The sequence below is a fragment of the Phycodurus eques genome, chromosome 20 (genome assembly GCF_024500275.1).
Source record: "Phycodurus eques isolate BA_2022a chromosome 20, UOR_Pequ_1.1, whole genome shotgun sequence".
In the NCBI taxonomy this organism is placed as follows: Eukaryota; Metazoa; Chordata; class Actinopteri; order Syngnathiformes; family Syngnathidae; genus Phycodurus; species Phycodurus eques.
In genome coordinates, this window is record NC_084544.1 from 13,077,505 (window position 1) to 13,102,246 (window position 24,742).

Sequence of the window (24,742 nt, forward strand, 5' to 3'; positions counted from 1 at the left end):
CGGAAAAATGAGGTCTTCTTTTGGTAAAGTGTCTGCCGATTATTGAATGCAAGTACAAGGTGCCTGAGGTCTTACTTCGACAGGGACGGCTGTTGGAGGCACAGGAGTGTACTGGGGAATGTAGGTCCCTTGCATAGGCGCTGCTGCGGCGGCGGCAGTCATGTACTGAAACACACAGAAATGACATGCATTAAAATCCCTGCAAAGAATCATGATCGAGAAATTCCGTTGCAGCGAGTTGGCAATGTGTGCGAGGGTCAATCGCCTGGTGTGCGGGTGTGAGTTGCCGACTACATTTCTTTCGGGATTGCCCAGTTTAGTTGCGTTGGGCCGCGTTGCTCGGTGTGCGGGGAGCATTACCCATTGCTCACGTTGAGGGCAACAAGTTTAAAAGTGTTGGAGACCAGCATATTTATTAATATCAAGGGGGGGATTTCACTTTGGGTAGCGCTGATAGTTTTCACAACAGAACATATGGGAGAACATCGCAAGCACAAAATAATGTTTGAGGTGATGGAATTGGAAGTGTTAGTGGAAGACACAAAAACATTTCCACGTCACAGAAAAAGAAATCGATTGCTCCGATTTTGGTGAAGTCAGCAACTGCAAAAACAAAGCCACGTTTTGTTTGATTTCACTCATCCCGAGTGTACAACCTGCGTAAGATTATGTTTAAATCTTGGGACAGCACACTCGAAAAAGTGCTCTGGAAGAGGCAAGGACCAAACAATTGTCACAGTGAGCTGAAGTGACCCAGATGCAAGGAAATGCAGTTTTGTCATCAGTGTCTGGTTTCAAGTCAGCTTCTTAGATCATTTAGAAGCTCCACAATTAAATTGTTGACTAGACAACGACATGTTGCGATAATATTTGTTTCTGGCATTTCAAAAAAATACGAGTAAAAGATCCAATCTCCTTGCTGCCGCTCATTTTGACTGCGTCTCCTTGTCGTGTTTACACACAGCGGCGGCATTTGTACCTACCTGCTTTTCAGCCATCGCAATTCCTCTGAGGTTTCCAAAATTTCACTGCAGATGCTAAATTGATGCTATTTTCATGTACTCCTCCCAGAACATAAAAAACGTGTTGCAATTTATCCTGTTTGGCAGGCGCAATCCTGGATGCGCCCATTTAGTAGATCAGCTTCCACATCTCTTTGCGTGAACAATCAAGTTTATGCGCATTTTTTGCAACCTTTTAGTACGTCAGGCTGTAACTGTGGTACGCATACCACAAGTGGTGCCCAGGCGCCCTCTAGTGGTACCAGAAATAATCACTTTATAAATACAATTCAGTTGTTCAGTATTTCCATCCATCCATCCATTTTCAGTCCCGCTTCTCAATACATTTTAATGTACAGTTTTAATTTTCCCATATCTAAGTACAGCTGTGTCAATGTTCAAACTAATAATGACGTTATCATCATGTTACAGTGGCTACTGTATTTTAATGTGAGTCATGATGACGGTACATGGAGAGTTCAGTATTTTTTTTTTTAGGTGGTACTAAGTGTATAAGGTTTGAGAACCACTATTCTAAAAATCCTTTGGTGGAAATGGTTTTCCGTGCACCCGATGTCCTTTGGAGGGCGCCAAAAGAATATCAGTGCACTCTCACATGAAAGCCAAACATAGGAGCATGTGAGGTAAACTCGGAAGGAGGCGGAGGAAATGTCTCGCTGTACCATCAAGACTTCACAGGCAGGCAAATGTGCAAGGCCGCAACTGAGAAAAAGATGGAAAATGGAAAAGAGCTGCTCAAGGGAATGAGAGGAGGAGCGAAAGAGAAGAAAGAGAAGGCCCTTCGCCTGTGGCGTATATTCCTTTGGTCACGCTTCCCATGCCCCGTTTAACTGTCTCTTGGCTCGCACCATGATGGCCATTTTACAGATGTGACACAGGTTGGGTTACATGACAGCCGTGGGGCTTTCACATGCAATATGAATGAGGACTCCACACTATGTGTGAGACTTTTTCCTCTGCCTTACGTTTCTGTATGTGCGTGCATGTGCCTCTTTTTAATAAGCACATGGAATAAAGCGTAACGAATGTGGGCTTAATGTACTTATAACTTATAAAAATTATATGGACTACTGGGACACACCCACCAATACGTTCAATCATTCATTAGGGGCTGTACATTTCCTCTTAATAACCCATAAATGCCCTGAGTCAAACTTGCATCCTACGATCATATTAGTCCATGGGTGGGCAAACTTTTGTGGTCAAGGGCCAACTTTGGTAAATCTGTGAAATGTAAAGGGCGTGCTCCTACCCTCGAGACCCTTTTACATATGAAAAGAGACTTGAGATGACTTTTTTTTTTTTTTAATGAATTGGTGTTGTATAAATGTATTTGATTATAAGTTAAATCATGCCAATTCATTAGATCATGCTATCCTTTGTTAGGGAGTCATTTCGGGAAGGCTCGAGAATATAAGCGGTTAGCCATACGGCTTGATGCAAGATCTGTGACATTAGACAAATGTTCTTGAAAAATTCCCCCAGACACTCCAAAATGTTTTCCCGGAAGAAAGGAAGCCATTACAGCTGCAAAGTGGGACCAATTCCATATTTTGCATTTCCTGTTGGTGTATAATAGACGCGTGTCCCATGACTTACCAAATAGTGCATGTTTGTGTGTGAGTGTGTGTCTGTGAGAGACAAAGAAGCTTCAATGATAATACTGTGATAAAATGCAAATGGGAGTGGACCCTGATAAAAGCCACCAGGGTGCCTCTTCACCTCCAGACGACAGCAAAAAAAAAAAAAAAAAAAAGGAAGTGTAATTCCTTTCTTCCTTAGCTCTCGGTGGAAAAATTTGCAATGGCGGTCCACTGTAGGATGTAGTAATAGCATTATTTGGCTGCAGGCCCGGTGGTGCCGGTGAAGTGTCATTACGAGCGGTGTTGCTAATGGATCGGGTATGGCTCCACCGCTCGCTGCTAATGAGAGCACCTAAAGGCCATAGACATGGGTGATTAACTGTTGCCGGTACGCACGGCCCAGAGGATGCCCCGGGTCGGCAAGTTGCTTTGCATTCTCCTGCGAAAGTGACTCTCGACTTTAAGGTTATCGCACCTTCCCCACTGTCATGCTCAGGCAGAGCTGAGGTGACATATCCAGACTTGGTGACACATTACCACGTCCCTTCTTCTCGCTCACCTTCCTGTCACTTCCCTTCCCTCTCATCCCGCTATCGGCTGAATGGGCCTATGAGATTGTTCAAGTGACCTTCTCCTTGGCAAATCAGAATCATGAATACCAATTTCTCTCTGACGTTTTTTTGGTCTTCTCTTTCCCTTTTACCCGTTCAGCCAACTCACCTGTGAGGGTTACATGAAAGCAAATGAACGGAAGAAAGACATAATTAGCAATATCAAAATGTACCAGTCAAGAGGAGAGAGTCCATTTGAAATGTTATATTTGGATTCAGGACTGCGTATGGGATTTTAATTTTGAGTTAACAAGAATTTCCCCCTCTACCATAACCATGAGTTAACCTATTTAAGAAGCAGGGCATCATAATAATTTAAGAGCAGGCCATAGTTCCGCTCTGGTTTCACTAGCAATTTAGTGGATGTCAAAAGCCTGGCGACAAAGCAATATGTTGCTCCGGTAACAGGTGATTTTTGTCCCGTTCCAGCTCATTAATACTTCGATGTCTTTTGTCACGGGAGTACATTTTGGCAACATAAAAGGTCTCCATGTCTTCTTCTAGGTAATCCTCACACAGCTGCAACAGATGGATGTTCATGTTTGATGGCCCTAAAAGATGATGAACTGTAAAACGAGAATAGAATATTTACTTTGGGTTGGCTAGGTTAGTTGGGGAGCAGTCTGTATATGATATCAATGCACTCAAAGTCTGCCCGCAATGCACTTAGAGTGGACGGTAATAGGGATTTTCCGTAAAGTTGTCATGCGTTTTGCTCCAGGAAGACATTCTGGCAAACTAAAATCTGTCTATACCGCTCGTCCTCATTAAATTCACGGCTGATTTGGAGCATAATCAAGCTGTACAATCTGGACTGGTTGCCTCGGAATTCAGTTAAATGTGCATTAAATCTAGTTATTTTAACCATGCAAAATATTTCTTTAGGAATATAAGATTTCCTATAATAGACTAACCAGCAATTGTTCAAGCTATACAGTTTGTTCCCATTTATTCCTTTAAATTCGCCATACACTCATTCCAATTAATTCCAAATGGAAAGATTCCAACGTCCGACGCGCCAAGTAATTCCATCCATACTTGTTCTCATTTAGGGCCATGGGTAAATTGGAGATTAGCCCACCCGCCTTGGGGTACACCCTGGACTGGTCACCAGCCAGTCGGAGGGCAATGCAAAAATGTGTTTAAAATTATTCCAACAGTCGCTGACACATTCTTTAATGTCCTTCAAACCTACATGTAGTAAAGCATACAATCAACAATTGAGGGTGAAACTCGAAAGAGCAAATTGTGTAATGAACATTAGGTAAACAAATATGGAATATGATACTGTAGCCCTGTCTTCTGCTTCACACAAGTCTGTCTTCTCGGGACACTGAAGCTGTCAATTACCACTGTCACTATGATAACAGAAACCCGGGTTGTACATGCTATGACAGAAAAAGGATGGACACTGCGGAGGGAAGGTCACCTCTTGTCATGTCAAACACGGTCGTCTTCACACCAACATGTATGCAAACCCAAACAAAAGACATAAAAGCTAATAAGCCCACTTTGCAATCACAACGCATGACTCATTGACTCTCGGTAAGTGTTAAGACCTTACTGCCGGCAAAATCTAACAACGACAAGAGTACAGCAGTATACACAATAAATCACTGAGGAGTGTGGATGGCACGTTTATGTCATCCATAACCAGCCAGCCTAAGGTGCGTTAGTATTCTGTCATCGTGTGGTGTCGTAGACAACAAAATGAGCAAAGAAAATTGAGTGTTTGTTTAAGGCTATGGCGCGTACTTGTTAATAACTAACCGACACTAAAGTCCTTTAAACACAACTCATGCAGGTTGTGTTTTGACAACCGTTTGATTCAGCGGTACCTGACACTGGGGAGTGCCGTTTTGCATCTATATGAGATTTAGTGAGCTGGGAAACAATAAGAGACACGCAGGCAAGAATGTTCTTTTATTGTTCAAAAGCAATAAAGCAGCATGCACACATATTAAAGGTGGGAATCGCAGAATAACTCACATGATATGACATTAATGTGATATTTTGCCAATGATACCAGTAATGTACTGGCAGAAAAGTATCCATAATTCATCGCAATATTTATGCAACTGAAGAACGCAACACTTTATTAAAACCGTAACCTTCCACATGAATCTGTTATGAAGCTGATAATTCAAATTACAGTCTTTTGTTCGATAACACATCACTCATCTGAAAATTACTGACTGAATGCAAATTATTGTTTTGTATCAACACCATATGTGATATGGTTAATGTCTTATTTTCAAGTGACATACACAGTGGGTACGCGAACGCAATACTGCAGTGTTGGATTGACTGATACTGAAAATTGATTCCCCTTTTTTTCAAACTAATTTGTAACAATAATAACAATAATGATCATGTTTAATTATGATCAGACTTACTTTATATGTTTTCACAACATACAGTCTAATCACTGAAGTCTATTTACAGCCTAATGGCTGATATAAGATTCAAAATGTTTATTGTAAAAACACAATGGTAGCAATGAAATTCTTACCTTGCTACTCTTCCTCCACCTATAGAAAAGATATATTAAAAAAAACTATTTCAACAAAGAAAACTGAAGAACAAAACTAAGTGTAAAATGTGCAAACATGCAGGCATTCAACTTCAAGTATAGCAGGTTGCAGAGGTATTGTGAAGTGTAAACGTTCAAATCAGCAGGATGACAAATGAAAAAAAATTGCACAGTGTTGTTCCCAGATTGTGATGTCATTTGTTCAGGAGTCTGATGGCGTGTGGGTAAAAGCTCTTGTTGCAGTTGTGACACTCCTGTAGCGTCTGGCAGATGGAAGACGTTTGAAAAGTGTGTATTGTGGATGTGTGCCGTCTCTAATAATGTTTTGTACCGTCTTTGAGGCAAGGCTGACATAAATGTGGTGTAGTAGTGTGAAGGCTACTCCACAAATCTGTTGTGCAGTTTTATTGACACACTGGATAGCCTTCCTGTCCTCGATGGTGCAGTTCCCAAACCATACTGTGATGGAGTTGGTCAGGATGCTGTCCACTCTGCATCTGGGGAAGGTGCTGAGCAGTTTGGGGGAAATGCCAAATATTCTCAGATTACTCAAGAAGTACAAACTCTGTTGAGCCTTCCTGATGATGTGCTGTGTGTTGTGTCGCTGATGTGTGGGCCCTGAGGAGTTGGAAGGTTTTCACCCTCTCCACCTGAGTCCCACCGATGACAAGCGGTGCAAGATGGTCTTTTTTTCCTCTGCCTCGGATTGATAACCCTTACAGCATTTAAAGGGAGATTATTTTCATAGCCACCTGATCTGGAGCCAAATGTAACACTGGTGTACAATTTATGTGATTCAGATGCTGAAATGTCAGTTAAGAAGCAACTTTATGCATTTCAAATCTCAGGTTAACTGTTCATCTTGTTTTCCTCAAAAGGTTTCATTTACTGGTGACGATTATCAGCAAAGAATACCGTAACCGCCAGTTTACTTATGTACAGTATCAGAAGGGGGAAAAAAAAATCCCAATATTATGATAGCACCCACTAGTAATTCATAAAACCTTGGTTGCTGAGGTGTAGAGTAATGGCAGTATATAGGGAAAGCTATTGTGATATTCTACTCATATTAAAAAGTACATAATATCGATATTTGATGCTTGTGTTTAAATGCTCTACCATCAGAGGAAACGATACGATACATCATAACGTCAATATTGTTCCGAACCTGATGCGAAATTACACCCGAAGCTTGATAATCAAATGACTTGTGGTGTACATTCCCTGTAAAATACCTTACTGATCAATCATAACAAAAATTAAGCACAGCTATCACGTCATTGTGATCTATTAGATATTTTCATTTGCACAGTTTATTCAAAACATCTTGTGGTGGAATAAAGCTACATTCCAAAGCCGTGACCAATGGAAGAGCACTGAGTCACACTTCCTCAGTACAAGGTGAAATTTTCTTTGCTTCTCCTTCACAACAGGCCAAACATCCAAACTGCTTGTCAACAGACCAGATTTCTCAGAAATTGACGCTCACCAAACCAGGAACATTGGGTTCTTTTCTTTGTGAGAGGAGGAAAGCCACAACCATACAAAGGCAGAGTTTGTCGAGCAGCCAAGAGTATTCTGAGGTGTGGTGCCTCCTACAGAGGTTACCAGCCCTCACAGTCAAGCCACATTTTCACCAAGTGGTATGATTCAATGGTAAACCCTGAATTGGTTTCCACCACAGAATGCGTTGGCCAGATAACGCCACAAGGAGTTGCGCGCCTTCCAGTGGAACTTCTAAGGTGAAACCAGGATGCTGGTGGTCAATCCTCAGATTTGATCTCCAATGGGATTTCTCATTTTCTCACAGTATTCATTGCTAGTCAAATGTGTTAAGAGTGACAACATCGACGACCATTCTATAAAATAGTATTCAGACGCCACTGGCCTTATATTGCACTGAATATGAGCCCATTTAAATTACCCAACTTTCGGCATATGGTATATTCTTTCACTTTTCTCTTTTGTTCTAAATGTAGAGAGCAATGTAAAACAAGATCTTTCCACCAAACTCAAGGGATGATAAAAGCATTCACTTCAGAATTTACATTCAAACCAGCATATTTGGAAACGTATGGACTCGATTTTGACGTGACAACAATCAGACTCCAAAATTTGACCGTTATTTAAATGACCTATCCAGCTGACTGGCCTTAAAACCAGACTACACCCCACATTGGTTGCCAGTCATGTAGAGTCGGAAATGATTAAAAAAAGGGAAACTATTTTGTGTGCAGAGAGGTTTTTTGTTGTTGTGTCTGGTTATCAAAATGGATATTGTATTACGTACACAATAGACAGTAAAAATTCAGAGATTGTACTTTTTACTTTGACTGAAATAAAGGAATTTGATCAGTCCTTCTACTTTTACCAGTCTTTTTTTTGTATCTGTACTCGTCGCGTGAGCACTGTTGCCACCTCAGTCTGTGGCAAAGTCATGTAACCAGAAGCAGGTTGCTCAAAACAACCCCACCACATGTGCGTGCACTTGAGGATCTCTGATGTCAAGTCCACTTTACTTGAGAAGTCTCTCTTTTGCAGGCTTTCTCAACTAGTCACTGTGAAAAGTTGGCCACATGTGGCATGGAAAGGATAGGACTATCAAATGTTGCATGGAGGGTGTGCAGCTAACCAATAGAGAAACGCTACACAGACACATCACATGGCCCCAGGAAACATAAGCAGACAGAAAGTAGTGAAGGAAAGAGAATAGAAACAAAAAGACTTCCTTTAACCTACTTTCTTCTTCAACTGATACAAATCATCAGACATCAAAAGCCATCGTCATGGATTAGCCTATGTCTAATCCTGGCTGTTAGCGCAGCTGTGGCAGATTATGCAGGGGTTGGTCATTCCTGACAGGACCGACATGGCATCACAGTCACTAAAAGCTAACTGGGAAACACATTGGTAACGGTATAGCACTGTTTCAATCACACATACATTGTGATTAAACGGTAAGGCAGAGCAAAGCTGTGCCCCAGGCATGAGGGTTAAAAGCAGGAAGACTGGTGACAATTTTAAACCGCCGCGATACGGGAATGGAGGTGGTTCTTGATTTAAAGGCAGCGATTGTGGGCAGGTGTGTGTGTGTGTGTGTGTGTGTGTGAGTGAGTGAGAAAACTGATGGAGCGATATATTTCACATGTAATGTAGCATGTGAGAGAGAGCGACACTGTGTGAGAAATTAAAGTGTAATAGTGAGGAAGCAGAAAGAATCAATACGCTGTAACGTCAAGAGTTCTCAAATATTGCAGGGAAAGGTAGTAAATTCAAGTTTTCTTAAAATAGGAGGCTTGTTTATCATTATAAAATGATTGCATCCTCACAGAAGAAAATGAATATACACAATCATATATACAGGTATAATTATGTTGGAGAAGTCGGGAGAAGGGAAGAAATAGTTTATGATCCAAAGCATTCCACTTCATGTGTCATACATGGTGAAGGCAGTGTTACGGGTATAGGATACAGCAAAAGAAATGAAAGACTTTTTGAAGGCAAATAACATGGCCAAATCAGTTACCTGACCTCAAACCAAGAGAGCATGTCCCCCATACACAAATGGAAATACTCTGCATACAATGGCAATCCAAGTATTTTTTTTACAAATAAAAAGTAGAGCACATTATAATTTGTTGATTAAGATGCCAAAGTATATTCACTTGCATTATTGAACAGAATAATTATTTTGAGTGGTTAAGTATAATTTCAGACCTCTCAGAGAAGCCCAGTTAGCAAGCGTAAATTTTGGTCTAAAATGGTGGAATTCCACATTCCTGTTCAAAATGGGAACAGGTCGAGAGCTCACTATAATTGAAAGAGCCCATGTTAAAACACCCCATGATGCTGGATGGTTGCTTATCCCTTTTCTTATTTTATTTTTTAATGACAAGTGGTCTAATACATAATACATAATTACATAATAGTAAGTTACATAATACTGGGTGTCCCAAAAGTCAGTATGCACTTCATTTTTTAAATTTAGTTTCAGATACCATTCGGACAGACGTGATACAATCAGCATTTGACAGCATAAACCTTTCAGTTTTTCCTACGAATATCATTTCCTTGCCCATGGGTCACCAATTGTCTGTCCCCAACTGAAGTTCAGCGTTAGTTTGAGAAGCTTTATGGCCATCACACTCCTCTAATGCGTATTACCATTTATGCTATCCATGGGAAGTTCCTTGAAACAGGATCTGTCCTTGAAAAAACAAGCAGCGGAAGGCTCTGTGACTACCACCACTGATGAAAACACCAAACTGCTAGAGCAGGCATTTGTGCAAAAAGCCATTCAACACCAACCGAAGCTCATCTCAGCAGATGTTTCGGAGAGTGATAAAGGTCGTACCTGCAACGATTTCAGGTCATTGTCATCATCTCCCCCTGTATCTCACTCAACAGTTAGCTTGTGCTTCTCTCATGTGATTCAATACAACATTTACAAATATAACATTCTATTGCTACATTATGAGCGCATTTCAAAGTATGAGGAACATTTCAGAACATCTTTTTAGTCAACTCGTCATAAAAATATGGTAAAAGTAACCTCTTGCAGTTCATTAAGGTTACAAGTAACAGATTATCTCAACTCTAGAACTGTATATAAAAATGAAGGGTAAGAGTTTCTCAACACTTGTTTTGTACGGGCAGATGCAAGCGGTACTCACACTTCCTGTGGTGCCCAGGGACAGATGGTTCATCTGCTGGGTAAGGGGGCCCATCATGCTGGCAGGCTGCATGGACATAGTGTGGTCCATGGCTGGCGTGATCACTGCACCCTGGATGAAGAGACAAAATGGGGCACAACATTTTCAGTTTAAATGAATATAATAATAATAATATATAGAATTATTTATTGAGCGTGCTGCAAACATTTACAAAGACCCTATTGTCGCAAACAATAGTGCAAACCACCACTAATCCTGTTCAGCAGCACAGGGGAGGGCACAGGCCCCCTCCCATGGGCAAATGGTGGACTATACCCTGGATAAATTGGCAGTTAATCAGGGAACATATAGAGACAAATAATTGACTCCACCACAGAGTGGGAACTAAACACTGACAGTAACTTAAGTAGTATTTGACATATTGTGCAGATCCATTATCAGTTTTTGAAGTAGATTAAATTATATTTTTTTGTCAAATATAATTATACTACAAAAGTATTGCTTTCTTCAGAATAAAGAAACGTATATTATTATGCTCATCTCTCTGTACTTGCTAGCTGAGAGAAATGAATTTCTGCAATCTCAATGAGATGTACCGGGTCTAATACTGTAGTTTGAACACAGACATAAGTTATCAAATATGGTTCCCTTCAGAAAGAGATAACACCATGAATGTAAATGACATATGGCAAACATTGGGGGGAGTGGAGTCTTAAGTAATCATCTCCATGTTTGTTGGATTTATCTCACCAAACATTATAATGAATAAACACAAAAGGAATGAAGACGTTGGTCATTTTACTCATGAGGAGGGCGCATGGGAGATTGTTCAGATTACAGCCTCTCAACACGCTCTAAACAATCTCTCCCGTCGCTCCTGCATTTATTTGAAAATAGGGAGGTTTCTAAGTTTACAAGACATAACGTACTAAGCTACAAGACACAACACACTAAGGGTAGGGTTTCAAGGTGAAAACATGGCACCTGCCACGTCCCGGCCACGTCCTTCTCTCAGATGATTCCTGCTGAGTCATCTTCTTGAAGGCGAGACATCTTTCTTTCTAAACATTGTCCATAATACTAATGCAAGCTAAGCAAATAAATGATAACTTCTACAATATATCTAACAATGTTGTAAAGTCTTAAATAACATATTCTCTTAATTAAACATCTCCATGTCATAACGCTTTAGGAGCAAACCCCTTTTAGACGATAGAATTGAGTTAAGAGATCGTAGCGAGACTGACATCTTGGAAAAAGGAGTTTCAGGACACAAAGCAAGTACAACTAAGTCCTGAATCTCAAGACAATGTTCGTGACACACTACGGGTAAATGTTCTTCGTTTTCACCTGCATAATTGTAATTAACTGTTAACTGATTTAATATCCGATGAACATCTTTTAAGTACTGTACAAGCTCCCCAAAGGGCTGCATTCCACTGTTGTTCTCTCTCTCTCGGCTTATGATTATTCTGCCTCGCAACAAAATAATCTGGTCGTAAAGTATGCTGATGACAGGACTGTCCAATGATGAATCTTTACAGATCTGAGGTGCTAAATCTAGTTGAGTGGAGTGTGGCCAACAATATAACTTTCAATGCCTCCACAATGAAGGAGCTAGTCATTGATTGGAGCTGCGGGAAGGCATACCGTCACCCTTTAACCCATAAAAGCATGCTTAAAAGTCGAGATGGTGAGCAGTTGAATGTTTTTAGATTTACCGTTACAGGCGATCTTAGCTGGCCCTTAAACAAGAGAATAACTGTTACAAAAGTGACAGCAATGTGTTTTTCCCCTCCTATGTACATGTTAGGATTCGTGGTGATGGCAAAAATATAGGACCGCGGCACTGGGAAGCAGGGAGGCAAGGCGGGAATGCAGGTTTTTCAAAATAAGTATTTATTTTCAAAAACAGAAAAAGCAAAAAGGATCATGCAAAAATCTCAACACAAAATGAACAAAGTCCCAGAAAATCAAGTATCAAAGGAACACCATAACACTAAATAAACTCATCGAAACAAGAAAAAAGACATGACTAGCGATGCGACTTACAGCAACAAAAATTATCCGACAAAGACCAAAAGAAACCAGGGAACTAAATACAAGCAAACTAACGAGGCAACGAGGCACACCGTGAGAAGACATGAGTAGCTGGAGGGAACTAATTGGTTGAGACAAGTCTGAGGGCTGACGAGAACAGGCGGGGAGACTAAAACCAAACGAGTGGACAAGACTTGAACGTGTGACACAGGAAAACTTGACAAAACATGAGACAAACTCAATCTAATCGTAAACAAGTCAACGGAAACACAGATCATGACAGTGCAGTAAACTGAAGGAATGCACTCTGGATAGTCACATTGTACACAACCTTTATCAGTGTGGAATTGAAAGCATTCTGTCCATCCCAATTATCATGTGGTTTGTTAACTAATTGTGAAGGATCAGGAATCAATTAACAGTTGTTCGCCTTGCACGTCGGTCGACCGGCACTGATCTCCCTGACCTGAATGACACACCTTGCCAGGCTTTTTATCTCAGGGTTTGAGTTTTATAAATGACCTAAAAGGCCATCCTGCTGCCAGCCTTTTTGTTCTTTTTTCCTTCAGGTAAACATTTCCATTCTATGAATTGCTTCGCCTCTTGTTTTGCTACAAGCTTCTGCGCGTGATACGCCTATTGTCTTTCTGGCACTTTCTGGCTTCTTGCATCCGTTTCCCCTTTTTTATGTCAAGTGCTAGAAGCCTTGGAGTTTTAATGTTTTTTTTAATATGCAGTGTTATGTACAGTCATTTATCACTTGTCTGTAAAATCAGCCTTTTCCAAATGCATCCATGTTTTAATTTTTTTTTTAAAATCCTAGTTTTACTGTTGATGTATGTTCCTGAGCTCTCACAACTGTTTTCTTATGTGGTGCTGCCACAAATGGCTAACAAACTGCTTCTGATAGCTACAGAAAGAAGAAACAAAGCTGCGGTCTTGAATCTCAGATTAGCGTCGTTGGCAGGCGGATTGAGGTAATTTTCTTCGTACTTTTATAGTTGCATGCTTCACTGTATTTTGCATTGATCATGGAACTGATATTGTGTTCATTTGTACTTAGTTTTCATGGTGTTTGACGACTGCACGAGATGTCTGATGGTACCAATCTGCAAATAATTTGAAGCACCTCTCTCTTAAGTGTCTCGCGTATTCATTGACCCGAGAAACAGCTACATGTATGAACTTAAACCCATCCATCCATCCTTTTTCTGAGCCGCTTGACCTCACTAGGGTCGCGGGCATGCTGGAGCCTATTCCAGGTAACACCAGGCAGGAGGCGGGGTACACCCCGAACCGGTTGCCAGCCAATCGCAGGGCACATACAAACAAACAACCATTCACACTCACATTCACACCTACAGGCAAGTTAGAGTCGTCAATTAACCAAGCATGCATGTTTTTCTGGGATGTGGGAGGAAACCGGAGTGCCCGGAGAAAAGCCACGCAGGCACGGGGAGAACATGCAAACTCCACACAGGCGGGGCCGGGGATTGAACCCCGGTCCTCATAACTGTGAGGCAGACGCTCTAACCAGTCGAACACCGTGCCGCCTGAACTCAAACCCGCCGCTCAAAAAAATAAAATAAAAATAAACTATCAACTGTCAACTACATTTTTGAAAGGAGATAGAGAGTAATGAAGTAAAAAAGGATGTTCATGTTTGAATGGGGAGAGAAATGTGAGAGGAAGAAGGGAAGAAATAAAAAGTCGCGAAACAAGATGGTGTTGCGAGTGAATGGAGTGAAGAATGTGAGAATAAGGGTGCGGGGGTGATGCACTATTAGGGTAATACTGCTCGGGATGAAAGAAAGGTACAATGCAAATAATTAGCAATAGAACATAGGGAATGGCACTATTTTCACAATCAATATACTCTTCTATCTTTGCTCCATCAAAAGGGTCAATATGTGCTGCTGATGCATAAATAATACGAGCTGGTGTGGCTCATTGATCGCTAAGAAGCTTTTTTCCCTTCTTTCTGTCCCCTTACTGCAATGCTTGAGATGTTTTCCCTAATGGGCGGATGAGAACGCTGGAAGCTTTCACAGTGCCAAACAACACAAGGGAAACGTGTTGCTCTTTCTTTCCCCGTCACGAGAGAACCTCATCTTAGATGCTGATGCACTATGAGGAACATAAACCTTTCAAGCCATTTTCCACAGCTCAGCTTGTGTCTCTTCTCACTTTGTGTGAATGTCCTTTTGTGTTTGTGTGTGTGACGAAAAAGACGTGTAGGGGGATTTAACACAATAAATGATTTTGTGTGTGTGTGCGCGCGCATCTTTACAACTTACTGGTAACTGTTTGGACCTATTGGAGAACACATTGCGCAGAAAACCTGTCAGAATGATACTGTACATTGTCATGGTACAGGGGGTCCTCGGTTTCATTCCTATGGCGGTGACATAGTCTGTCATAGTCCATCAGTAACCTATGCTTAGGCAGTACTGAAGTCATAATAAAAATATATATATATTTGTATGAAAAACACTTCTGGGCAAAAATATAAAACTATATAAAGAAAAAGAAAAAGTATGACAAACCAAGGGCCTCGGTATATAATTACAGAATTACAGAATAATGGTAAAAGACTCATGAAAAGGTTTCGACTGATGTTGTGGTACACATGCTAAGCCAGTAGTTGACGATGTAACTTTATACGCAAACACAACGTGTAACTGAAAACATTTTATTTTGAATGGGTTTAAAAACAAACAATTTCCACATGCGCAGTGAATTTGGAGTGACCTTTGTCTGTAAAGCATTGCAATTAAAGTTCTAGAACTCATACTTGGGTGTTTCGTTAGCTATGTGCATAATACCTATGCTGCAAGTAGAGCGCCGATGCCAGGGGCGCTTCCAGCGATTTGGGGCCCCTATGAAAAAATAATATTACTTTGGGCCCCACCAATTCAATGCTGCAAATAGAAAATGTTATTTTACAGGGCCATTGTCAAACAAATACATTTGTTTGAATTTGTATTGAAGGATATGAAAGGTATTACATTATTTATAACTCTTACTCGGCTATTTTATAGTTGATATTGTATACAACAGTAAAACAAATAAGACTCTCTTCCTGTTTACTTCTTGCTTTGATTTGTACCCCAATGATTATGGGGAGAGTGGATGGAGGCTGTCAGGAAGCACAAGAAAGCAAATAGAAAGATAGAGTGAGAGGAAGAGAAGCAGAGAATGTGAGAGTGGAAGGGAAGCAAAGGTGAGTGTGAGGGAGGGAGGAAGGAAGTAGCAGCTGTAACCGATTCTGCTGCTGACAATGCCCTTCATAATGGAAATGGGAGAGCAACGGAAGGGCTTAATTCACAGACGTGTCAGGGAGAGTTAAGCCGATTTGTGATTTCGATTTTCCGTGTTTGTGAGAGTCAGTGTCTGAGAGAGAGAGAGAGAGAGAGAGAGAGAGAGAGAAAAAGAGAAATAAAAAGAGAGAGCGAGAGAGAGAGAGACAGAAGTGGGGTGGGGTGTTAGTGTGTGTGTGTGTGTGTGTGTGTGTGAGTGTGAGTGCGCGCGCGTGTGTGGTGGGGGCTATATGGATTTATGTCCCTCCGTAGACAGACTATAAAAGAAAATTAAAGACTGACATGAATGCCAAGGCATATTTTGACGCTTCTCCTTTGTGTGCGTACATACTGGTATGTGACTTTGTATGAGGAGCTTGAGCAAAACCCATCATGATTAAAATGATATTGATCATGATCCCGACAGACACACAGATAATACAAGTCCCTCGGTTGTTACCGGCATTGATATACACTCAACCAGATAATGTACAGTAAATAAGAAATGTAACACCTGCAGTTTTTTTAATTTTCTTTTTTTATGATGGTCGCCAATTACAAGTGGAAAAACGTCTTCAAGGACTGACGGATTGCTGATCAGTATCAGATGGCTTGCACAGTCACCACACTCTTAATAGACCAGATAAATGTCACATACACAGCAGGTGTTTTGCCTGACTGATTCATTATGAGCACAGTATCCACACCTTGTGAAAAGCACAAAAGCTAGGCCCAAGCTCTATGTTCCAGGCACATGTATATTTGTAGGACTCACTCTGGAACACTACAGTTGTGTACCTGTTTTTTTAGGGCACCATTAAATTGCTCTAATAAGAAGATATAACTATCCATCCATTTTTCTATAGTCCTTATCCTGTTCAAGATCGTAGGGAGCTGGAGCATCTCCCAGCTGACAGCAGACTACACCCAGTCAGTCGCAAGGCACAGATAGGGGCAACTCAACCAGTCCCACTGTAACTGAGTGGACAGCGAACTCACGCTGCCCACACCAAAATCAGGCAAATGTACCACTACAACACCAGTGACCTTAGGCCTGGTACACAAATAAAGACTTTTCCACTCTTAATTATTATTATTTTTTTTTGTAATCTGCTACATACCCCATACAAAGACAAAAAATAAATAAAAATCGGGCATTCGATAGTTTTGTTCCTCATGTGTGTGATGTGCTCCGACAATCTCAACCCAGCAGACCACACAAAGATTCTATTGCACTGCCGAGCTCGAAGTCTCGCATGATCACACTTAATCCCACAAAACCAAGGAAGAAGAAACATCGGTTACGGGCCGATGTTTCCCAAGTGTTCCCGAAGGTTGCCGGAGCAAAGAGCCTTGTAAAATGGCGAGATTCTTAAAACATATTTTCCTTTGGAAAATACTTCTTACTGTCGAAAGAACCCCCTTTTATACATAAAAAGACATCGGGTAAGTTTGTTTTTCTAATGTACTTGTTACTTGGTTCTTGTTACATATTTTGTTTGCATTCCATGCATTACAGTAATTTGATATCATTTACCACCGTGTTTAGTGATGAAAAAAAGTAACAGTAAAGTAAGACTGCGTATGATGTGGGTGACCGTGTGATACATGATTTACTAAGATTGTGATCTTTTTAATAAGATCCCAAATAGCGGGTTTTAAATTGCGTGTACACCAACTCTAACAGGTTACGGGCACTGTTGGCAACAGGTGTAAAAATGGTAGAGACTACTGAATTCACAAACCTTTTTCCATTTAGGTAGCACTCGTGGAATAGTTTGGAGACCTCGGCAAGTGCAAAACCAAGTTTGAAGTGATGGAATTGGAAGTGTTAGTGAAAGACAACCACACATATTACTGACTTATAGAAGATAAATCTATAACAACAACAATTTGGGTGAAACTACCAACCGCATCAGAGCCATTGTTTGTTAGATTTAATCTGTCATGAGTGCTCATCCCACATAAAATTGAGTTTAAAACTGAGGACAACACACCCAAAAAAACTCCGGGAGAGGCAAGCAACAGACAATTGTCACTGCGCTGGAATGACACAGATGCAAGGAAAGTGAGAGCAGAGCTAAAAGGAGTTTTGTCATAGGTTATATGACATGACTCCTTCATGTGACTGGCTCATTCAAAATATCTAAAATTGCATTGCTGAAAACAAGATAAGTCGTGATGAGAAAAATAAATCTTCTGTTTCATTTAAAGAATTTGTACTATTACAAAGACTTTGAAATAAAATTATGGACTGTAATGTGCGAGCAACACTCACCTTGAGACATATTGTCACTATGCAATCCAATGCAAAGCAAATAACCAATTCCAAAATTTGAACATATGTAAAAGGGTATTTGTCACAGAAACGTCAAAATCCTGTAGATATCTTTTCGTATTAATCTAAGATTATTATCGCGCCCAGTTAGTGAACTTTAAAAGAAATAGGATATGATTATTCTTAGGACATTGAATCGATCGCAACTGGACTGTTCTGTTTGCCTCTTATCCGAGCAGGCTTCATTAGTTCATGCAACAAGGCTTAGTGAGGACGCACTAGCCAGTGTTTGTGTGGAAGACTCAACTAGTTATGCTCCAACTTTGAGGTTAGTGCATCCTCACCAAGCGTTGTTGCATGAATTGATGAAGCCTGCCAGGATGAGAGGCGAATCGTCTTCTAAGACAAACAGAACACGCCATTTGTGATCGATTCAATGCCCTGAGAAAAGTAGACAAATTGCTACTCAAATTGCAAACAATTCTGCCCGAAGAGGTCTGTGAAAAGGTAATCACTTTTACAACCAAAGCCCAGCCTGCTCAGCATAACCAACCCGAAGCAAAATAAGCAAGACGGTTTCAGAAATTACAACCGAAACATAACATCTCCAATACACAATTGCTCACATGGAGTCAAAAAAAAAAAAAAAAAAAGGGAACTCAACTAATGAGGAAGTACACAAAGTCAGATTGAGAATTTACCCAATCAGAGAAGGGGTTGGGCAAAGGTTTGAATTTTGCCATGGCACCACAAGTTCCAATAGTTAATATGATCACAGTGACCGAACCAGCTATTAGGAATAACAAACTAACAGAAACTGAAGGGGAACAAAACCAGGTTAAGAGTGTCTGCAACACTTCCGAACGACAAAGCCCGACCCTGTACCACCTCCCAACCGCTCCTTGGAGGAAAGCGTTGACATCGCTGAGCAAGGATGAAAACATCACAATCTTGCCAGCAGATAAGGGGAGATGCACAGTAATCCTTAACACAACAGACTACCATAAAAAGGTACTCACACTTCTTAGTGATACCAACACATATGAAAGACTCAAAAGAGACCCAAACAACGAGTACAAGAGAAAAATCAGTGAGCATTTACAAACGTTAAACAAGTCAGGACCCATCCACCCTGCACTTTGTTATATCCACTGGAGACCATTCCTGGTATTTATGTTATGCCAAAAATACACAAAGAAGGCCCACTTCGCGGATCCATTGTCAGCAGCATCAACTCTGTTACTTAAAACATTGCTAAGTATGTGGCCAACGTCCTACCATCCTTGGTTGGCAGTACAACACACCACGTCCAAAACTCAATGGACTTTGTTGATAAGGTCAGAGACCTAAAGCTGGACGCAAATTAAACTATCGTTTCATTCGATGTCACCTCTTTGTTCATGTGCATTCCAGCCCAGGATGCATTGGAAACTGTGAGGCAATGGCTACTGCTTGATCAAAGCCTCCTAGACAGGCCCACACTTAACCCCGAACAGAAATGCCACTTGCTGGAACTTTGTCTTAACACCACATATTTTCAATTCATGGGAACATTTTACAGACAAAAACACGGTTGTGCTATGGGCTCCAAGGTATCCCCCATCGTAGCAAACCTGTACATGGAGGACATGGAAAGGAGAGCTCTGAACCCCTTTAAGGATACATCTCCAAGCCATTGGTACAGACATGTGGATGACGCAAAAAAATCAAAAGCCAAGAAATGCAAGCCTTCACTGAGGACATTAACTCAGCGGACAATAATATCAAGCTCACACGTGAGGATGTCAAAAATAATAAGTTGCCTTTTCGGACTGATGTCCACATTGGAGACGGCAGGGGCCTCCATGTTGGGGTTTACAGAAAATCCACACACACTGACCAGTACTTACTTTTTTACTCAGTACCACCCTCTGGAACACAAACTGGGCGTTGGTTAGGGTTAGCACAGAACTAATAACATTCCAATTAGTCCACAAGCCAAAGAAAAAGAGCACAAATACGTGAGGGAGGCCCTCCAAACCTGTGATTACCCCAGCTGGTCCTTTGCAAAAAGTGCATCCAATTTCAGAAGGGAGAGGAGCATGGTGGATGAGAAAGAAAAGAGTCACAGATGCAACGATATTGATTTTCTGTACGTATCAGGTCTGTCTGAGTAACGCAGAAGGATTTTCAACCGACTACAATCCGGCACACTTCAAACTTGGTAGCACCCTGAGACAAAGGCTGGTACACCCCAAACACCGGACACTACACACGCAGAAAAACAATCTGATGTATGCGGTCAAGTGCAGCGAGGATACATACATTGGGGAAACCGAGCAACCATGGCACAACACAGACGGGCTAACTCCTTAGCTCAAGGCTCAGCTATCTACCTGCACCTCCAAGAGAAACAGCACTCTTTCGAGGACAAACATTTGTATGTTCTGGACTGGGAAGACAGATGGTTTGAAAGAGGGGTGAGAGAGGCCATATACACAAAGGTGGAAAAACCATCACTTAACAGAGGAGAGGGCTTACAACATCACCTCTCTTACTTACAATGCCGTCCTTTCGTCCATTCCAAAGAAACTAAATTACTCTGCCTCCAACAAACAGCAAGGCCTCCTAAGCCGTTAGGTGACTCCACGACCACTTTTTCACTGAATCAAATATCATTGAGGGACGTTCCACCCAATGACTCTGGTGGACTGACAATGGCCTCCTCTCGGCTTAATGGCTCACCCTTTTTTTTTGCATTCCAAAAGAATGATTCCATATATGGTGTGGGGCTTGCCTCTAAGTAGGAGCATAAAAGGTTGAGTTTTCCCCACAAACACTGGCTAGTGCGTCCTAACTTAGCCTTGTTGCATGAACTGATGAAGCCCGCTCCGATGAGAGGCAAAACGTCTTCTAAGACAAACAGAACAGTCCGGTTCGATTTAGACCCCTGAGAATGAAATGACCTGGATGAATGAGAATATTCAGACATGCTATGATTATTAAAATGTTTTTTTTAAGCAAAGCCATCAGAATGGGGCGGGGCCTGCATTGGCGGTCACACCCCCTTTTAAAAAATGTATAATTTTTTGCCAGAAAATAAATTCATTATTTGTCCGTTTTAAGTAACAATATCAAAATAGTCAAAAATCCATTTAAAAATGCCCAAAACTGACTAAGGCTAACGCTAGACAAAGCCAGGATTGGGGACCGTGTTTTGACAACATGGCGCCCATAAATGTGAGGTGGATTTAACCAATTACAGAGCAGTGTGGTGAGTTCAAAGAGTGCATACACTTTGTTTTCTACAGGTTTGTACTACTAGTGCTGTAAAAACTATGTATATCAAACATTCTTCATATTTTAGGAACTAACTACAAATACAACGGTCTATAAAATGAAAGAACAGTGGACTAAAGGAAAATATCTCATATTCTCCATTGGGATCCTATCCTATTTGATCACTATCTAAAATGCCGGAGGTGAGCATTCAGACATCCAATAATTTTGATCTCTCAGCTCCATTGCTGCAGGTGAACACATCCAACATGATGCCTTGGGCGCATCTACTCTATCATCGCTTCAAATGTTCACTGACATCTCGCTGCCTGCTAGAGGGGATCATTTCCTCACCCTGAGTTCAATCGCCTGAGGCAAGTATTCAGACAGTAATAATATAAAACTGACCAGCAGAGGAAAAAATATGGCTGGTACAGTGTCACAAAACAATTTATACATTTATTTATGGATACATTTTTTGGGACTGTATAACTTCATACCCAAAGCCTAAGCGTAAACATGCATAAGCAGTACGTCTGAAAACCAATGACAGGGTACCGCATATCTCCACAGGCACCATGATCTTCTTTTTAGAGCGTACATGAATGGTATAGAATGAAAAAGGAGACTCTTTTCACCACATAAGGAAGGAATGAGGTGCAGTCAAATCCTCACAAACGTCAAACATGACCACGGCAAGTCAGAGTCAAACAATGTGTGACTTGTAGTCTACATGAAGGAGGACCCTGACTTCACTTAAAACATTCCTCTCTGAATTTGACAGTTCCTTTTTCAATGGGAGGTTTTGCGGCTTGCAGCCTGATGTCGGTGCGTGTGTAACAGTGGCACGCACACCCCTGCAAACTGCACATCAGACGCACTCAAAACATATTTGTACTTCATTATTTTCCCCATCTCAGTCACATCTGCTCACATAATAGGAAGGGTGCTTTTGAGCTGGAAAGTCTGGCCCACATCTGCTAATGATTGCAAATATTTTGCAAGACAGAATGCCAAGAGTACAACGTTGCCTACCTGAAAAGTTCATATTCACCAAACCAACACACGTTACATGATCAAAGACAATTAACTATAGTGAGTCATCAATGACCACAGTGCAGGTGTGGGTGTTTTAGCTGCATTTGTGTACATGATCTGTGTGTGTGGGGGTGTGTGCGTGTGTGTCTCTGTGTAAATTCACATCCTTCTTTGTGTGTTTTCATGCTGTGTAAAAAGTCGCATATAACACTTTTGTCTGCAGACTGTGGGCAGAGAATCCACCCTCAGGCACATTTCTATTCATGTAAGTCCCGAAAAAAGAGCCAGCATCTGGGGCTTTTCACTCTAATCCGCAGCATGAATCCCCCCTCGGAGCAAATAGAGCACTAGGACTGTTCTACGACTACCGACGTGGACGGAGACACACTGAACCTATTTCCAAATACCAAGACTGACAGAGTAGAGAAATAGTGGGTTTACATCAAATCGCTCATGACTGCCTAGTAGGTGGCCTGCAAAAATATATGAAAAGCTAAACTGTATGCTGAAAATGATAGCAAGTTGATAATGTGTGAGCAGCCTGGCATGTACAAAATCAATGTCTATAATTCCCTTTTATGACCATTTTACCAACTATTTGTTTGTATTAATAAGAGAAACTACGCAATGTTCCTCTGCAGATTCATGGAGTCGCTACAGAGTTGATAAACAAATGTATCGAGTGGGAAACCTTAAATGCCCCTAAAGTGAAATAATTTGGGGTTTTTCTTGTGGAAAAATATGTCCGAAAAGACAATAATCCAGGGTCGATAATGCTATCAAGAATTATATCGAGACTTTTAGCACATCTCAAGGCGTTTTGTCAACACGATATAAATACGATTTGATTATTCTCAGAAAAAGTACATTTCTCCAGACCTACAGAATGTACAATTATTAATTTTATCTGATTGGGAGGAGAGAAAACAAACAAAAAAAAAAAACAAAACAAAAAAAAAACAAAAAAACATTGGCTCAGTCTGAACTTGGCAATACAGTCTGCACACAATGAAGAGCATGGCAAGAGAAATGGTTTCTAAATTTGTTTTTATGACGTCAAGGAAAATAGCTCTTAGCTCTTCTTTTCAAATGATTACCAACTCCTCAAGTGTGTTTTGCCATTTCTTTTGACTTTTCTGAGACAAAATGGTACCGGTGTTGGGCAAAGAGGAAAAATGATGGACATTCAACCAGAAAGCATAGGAAAATGGCAAATATTTCTTGTTGTGTGTCAGTACAACACGGCCTATTTGAGATGATAAAAATTAAATGATAGTAAAATGAGAATAAGTAGAAGCTGTGTTTAGTCTTTTTGTGAAGTGATTTGACTCCCAAGCATATATTTTGTCATTATCTGTTAGGTGTGTACTGTACGCAATATTTAGTTTTTAAAGTTTTACTATTAACAGCAGTTAAATTATCTTGACGCGTGTATGTATTACCACTAAGAATGTTAAATTTTGACCTGAAGTAGACAGACTGCATTTTTTCCCACATTCAATTAGTGGAGTGTATACGTGTATGTGGAATATGTGGTGGACACATTGCCAGTCATATAAATCTAACATTGTGACTTCGCAATTCGGCAAAATTCAGAACGACTTGCTCACAGACCCATTTGCAGAATATCGCAGTTAACTGGTTGTTTAATTTCAAACTTGATGAATGGCCGGGCACTCCAGAGTACCAACTATTTGTACACAACCAACCGTTGAAAGCCTGAACATTTATTAAAGTTTTTAAGATGAGTGCAACAAAAATATGTAATAAATAAGAAGAAACATGACAGATATATTGTTGCTAATGGCAACACTCTATGACAAAATCTAAAATATTTTTAGAGCTGAAGATAGTTTGCGCAGTTACAGGTTTTGTGATAATGTGTGACATTTTGTCTATTAGCTTGACTCCTCGGGACTGAACCCTCCCCGCGGCCCGACAACCGAAAGGGCCAGATGGGGGTCACCCACGCCCCCCCTCCCTCTCTTGGGTCCCCGCCTTCCTCTCCCCTCTCCCGGTGCCCTTGCCTGTTATTGCTTGCGATGGGTGCTTAACATGGGCTCGTCTTTTGGCTGTGACCTTTATCGGGAGGCAGCTGGCTCCCGCGTTGGGCCCTGTTGGTGGCTGTGGCCCCCATGCTCTCCGCGGATGATGAAGGTGGTGGTGGCCGTGGGGCGCGTTGGGTGGGGGACGGGGGGAAATTGGGGTCCTTTGGAACTGGTCGGGTTGCATCAGTTGGGGTAGGGGACCGCCCTGGGTCCTTGGGAGTGGGTGACGCCCCCCTGGCTGGGTCCTCCACGGGATGGGCTCGCTGGCTTGGCCCACCCCCACCCGTCCTTAATGTGCCAGCTCAGCAACTAACATGCATGTGATATGGTGTTCATTCACTAATACGTTCCACAGACGA

The 24,742-nt window shown here is 41.3% G+C and overlaps 1 protein-coding gene across 4 annotated transcripts in view; it reads right to left on the reverse strand.

Annotated features, from left to right (window-relative positions):
* Positions 1-24,742, reverse strand: part of rbms3 (RNA binding motif, single stranded interacting protein) — a 308,492-nt gene that overhangs the window by 12,107 nt on the left and 271,643 nt on the right. For all 4 annotated transcript variants that reach the window (XR_009767246.1, XM_061664510.1, XM_061664511.1 and 1 more), the window contains exons 11-12: positions 10,423-10,533; positions 76-165 (exon numbers count right to left, since the gene is read on the reverse strand). Coding sequence is in view for 3 of the 4 variants with exons in the window: in XM_061664510.1 (XP_061520494.1) it covers positions 76-165; positions 10,423-10,533 (201 nt within the window). In the remaining variant the exon portion in view is untranslated. The remainder of the gene's footprint in view (positions 1-75; positions 166-10,422; positions 10,534-24,742) is intronic.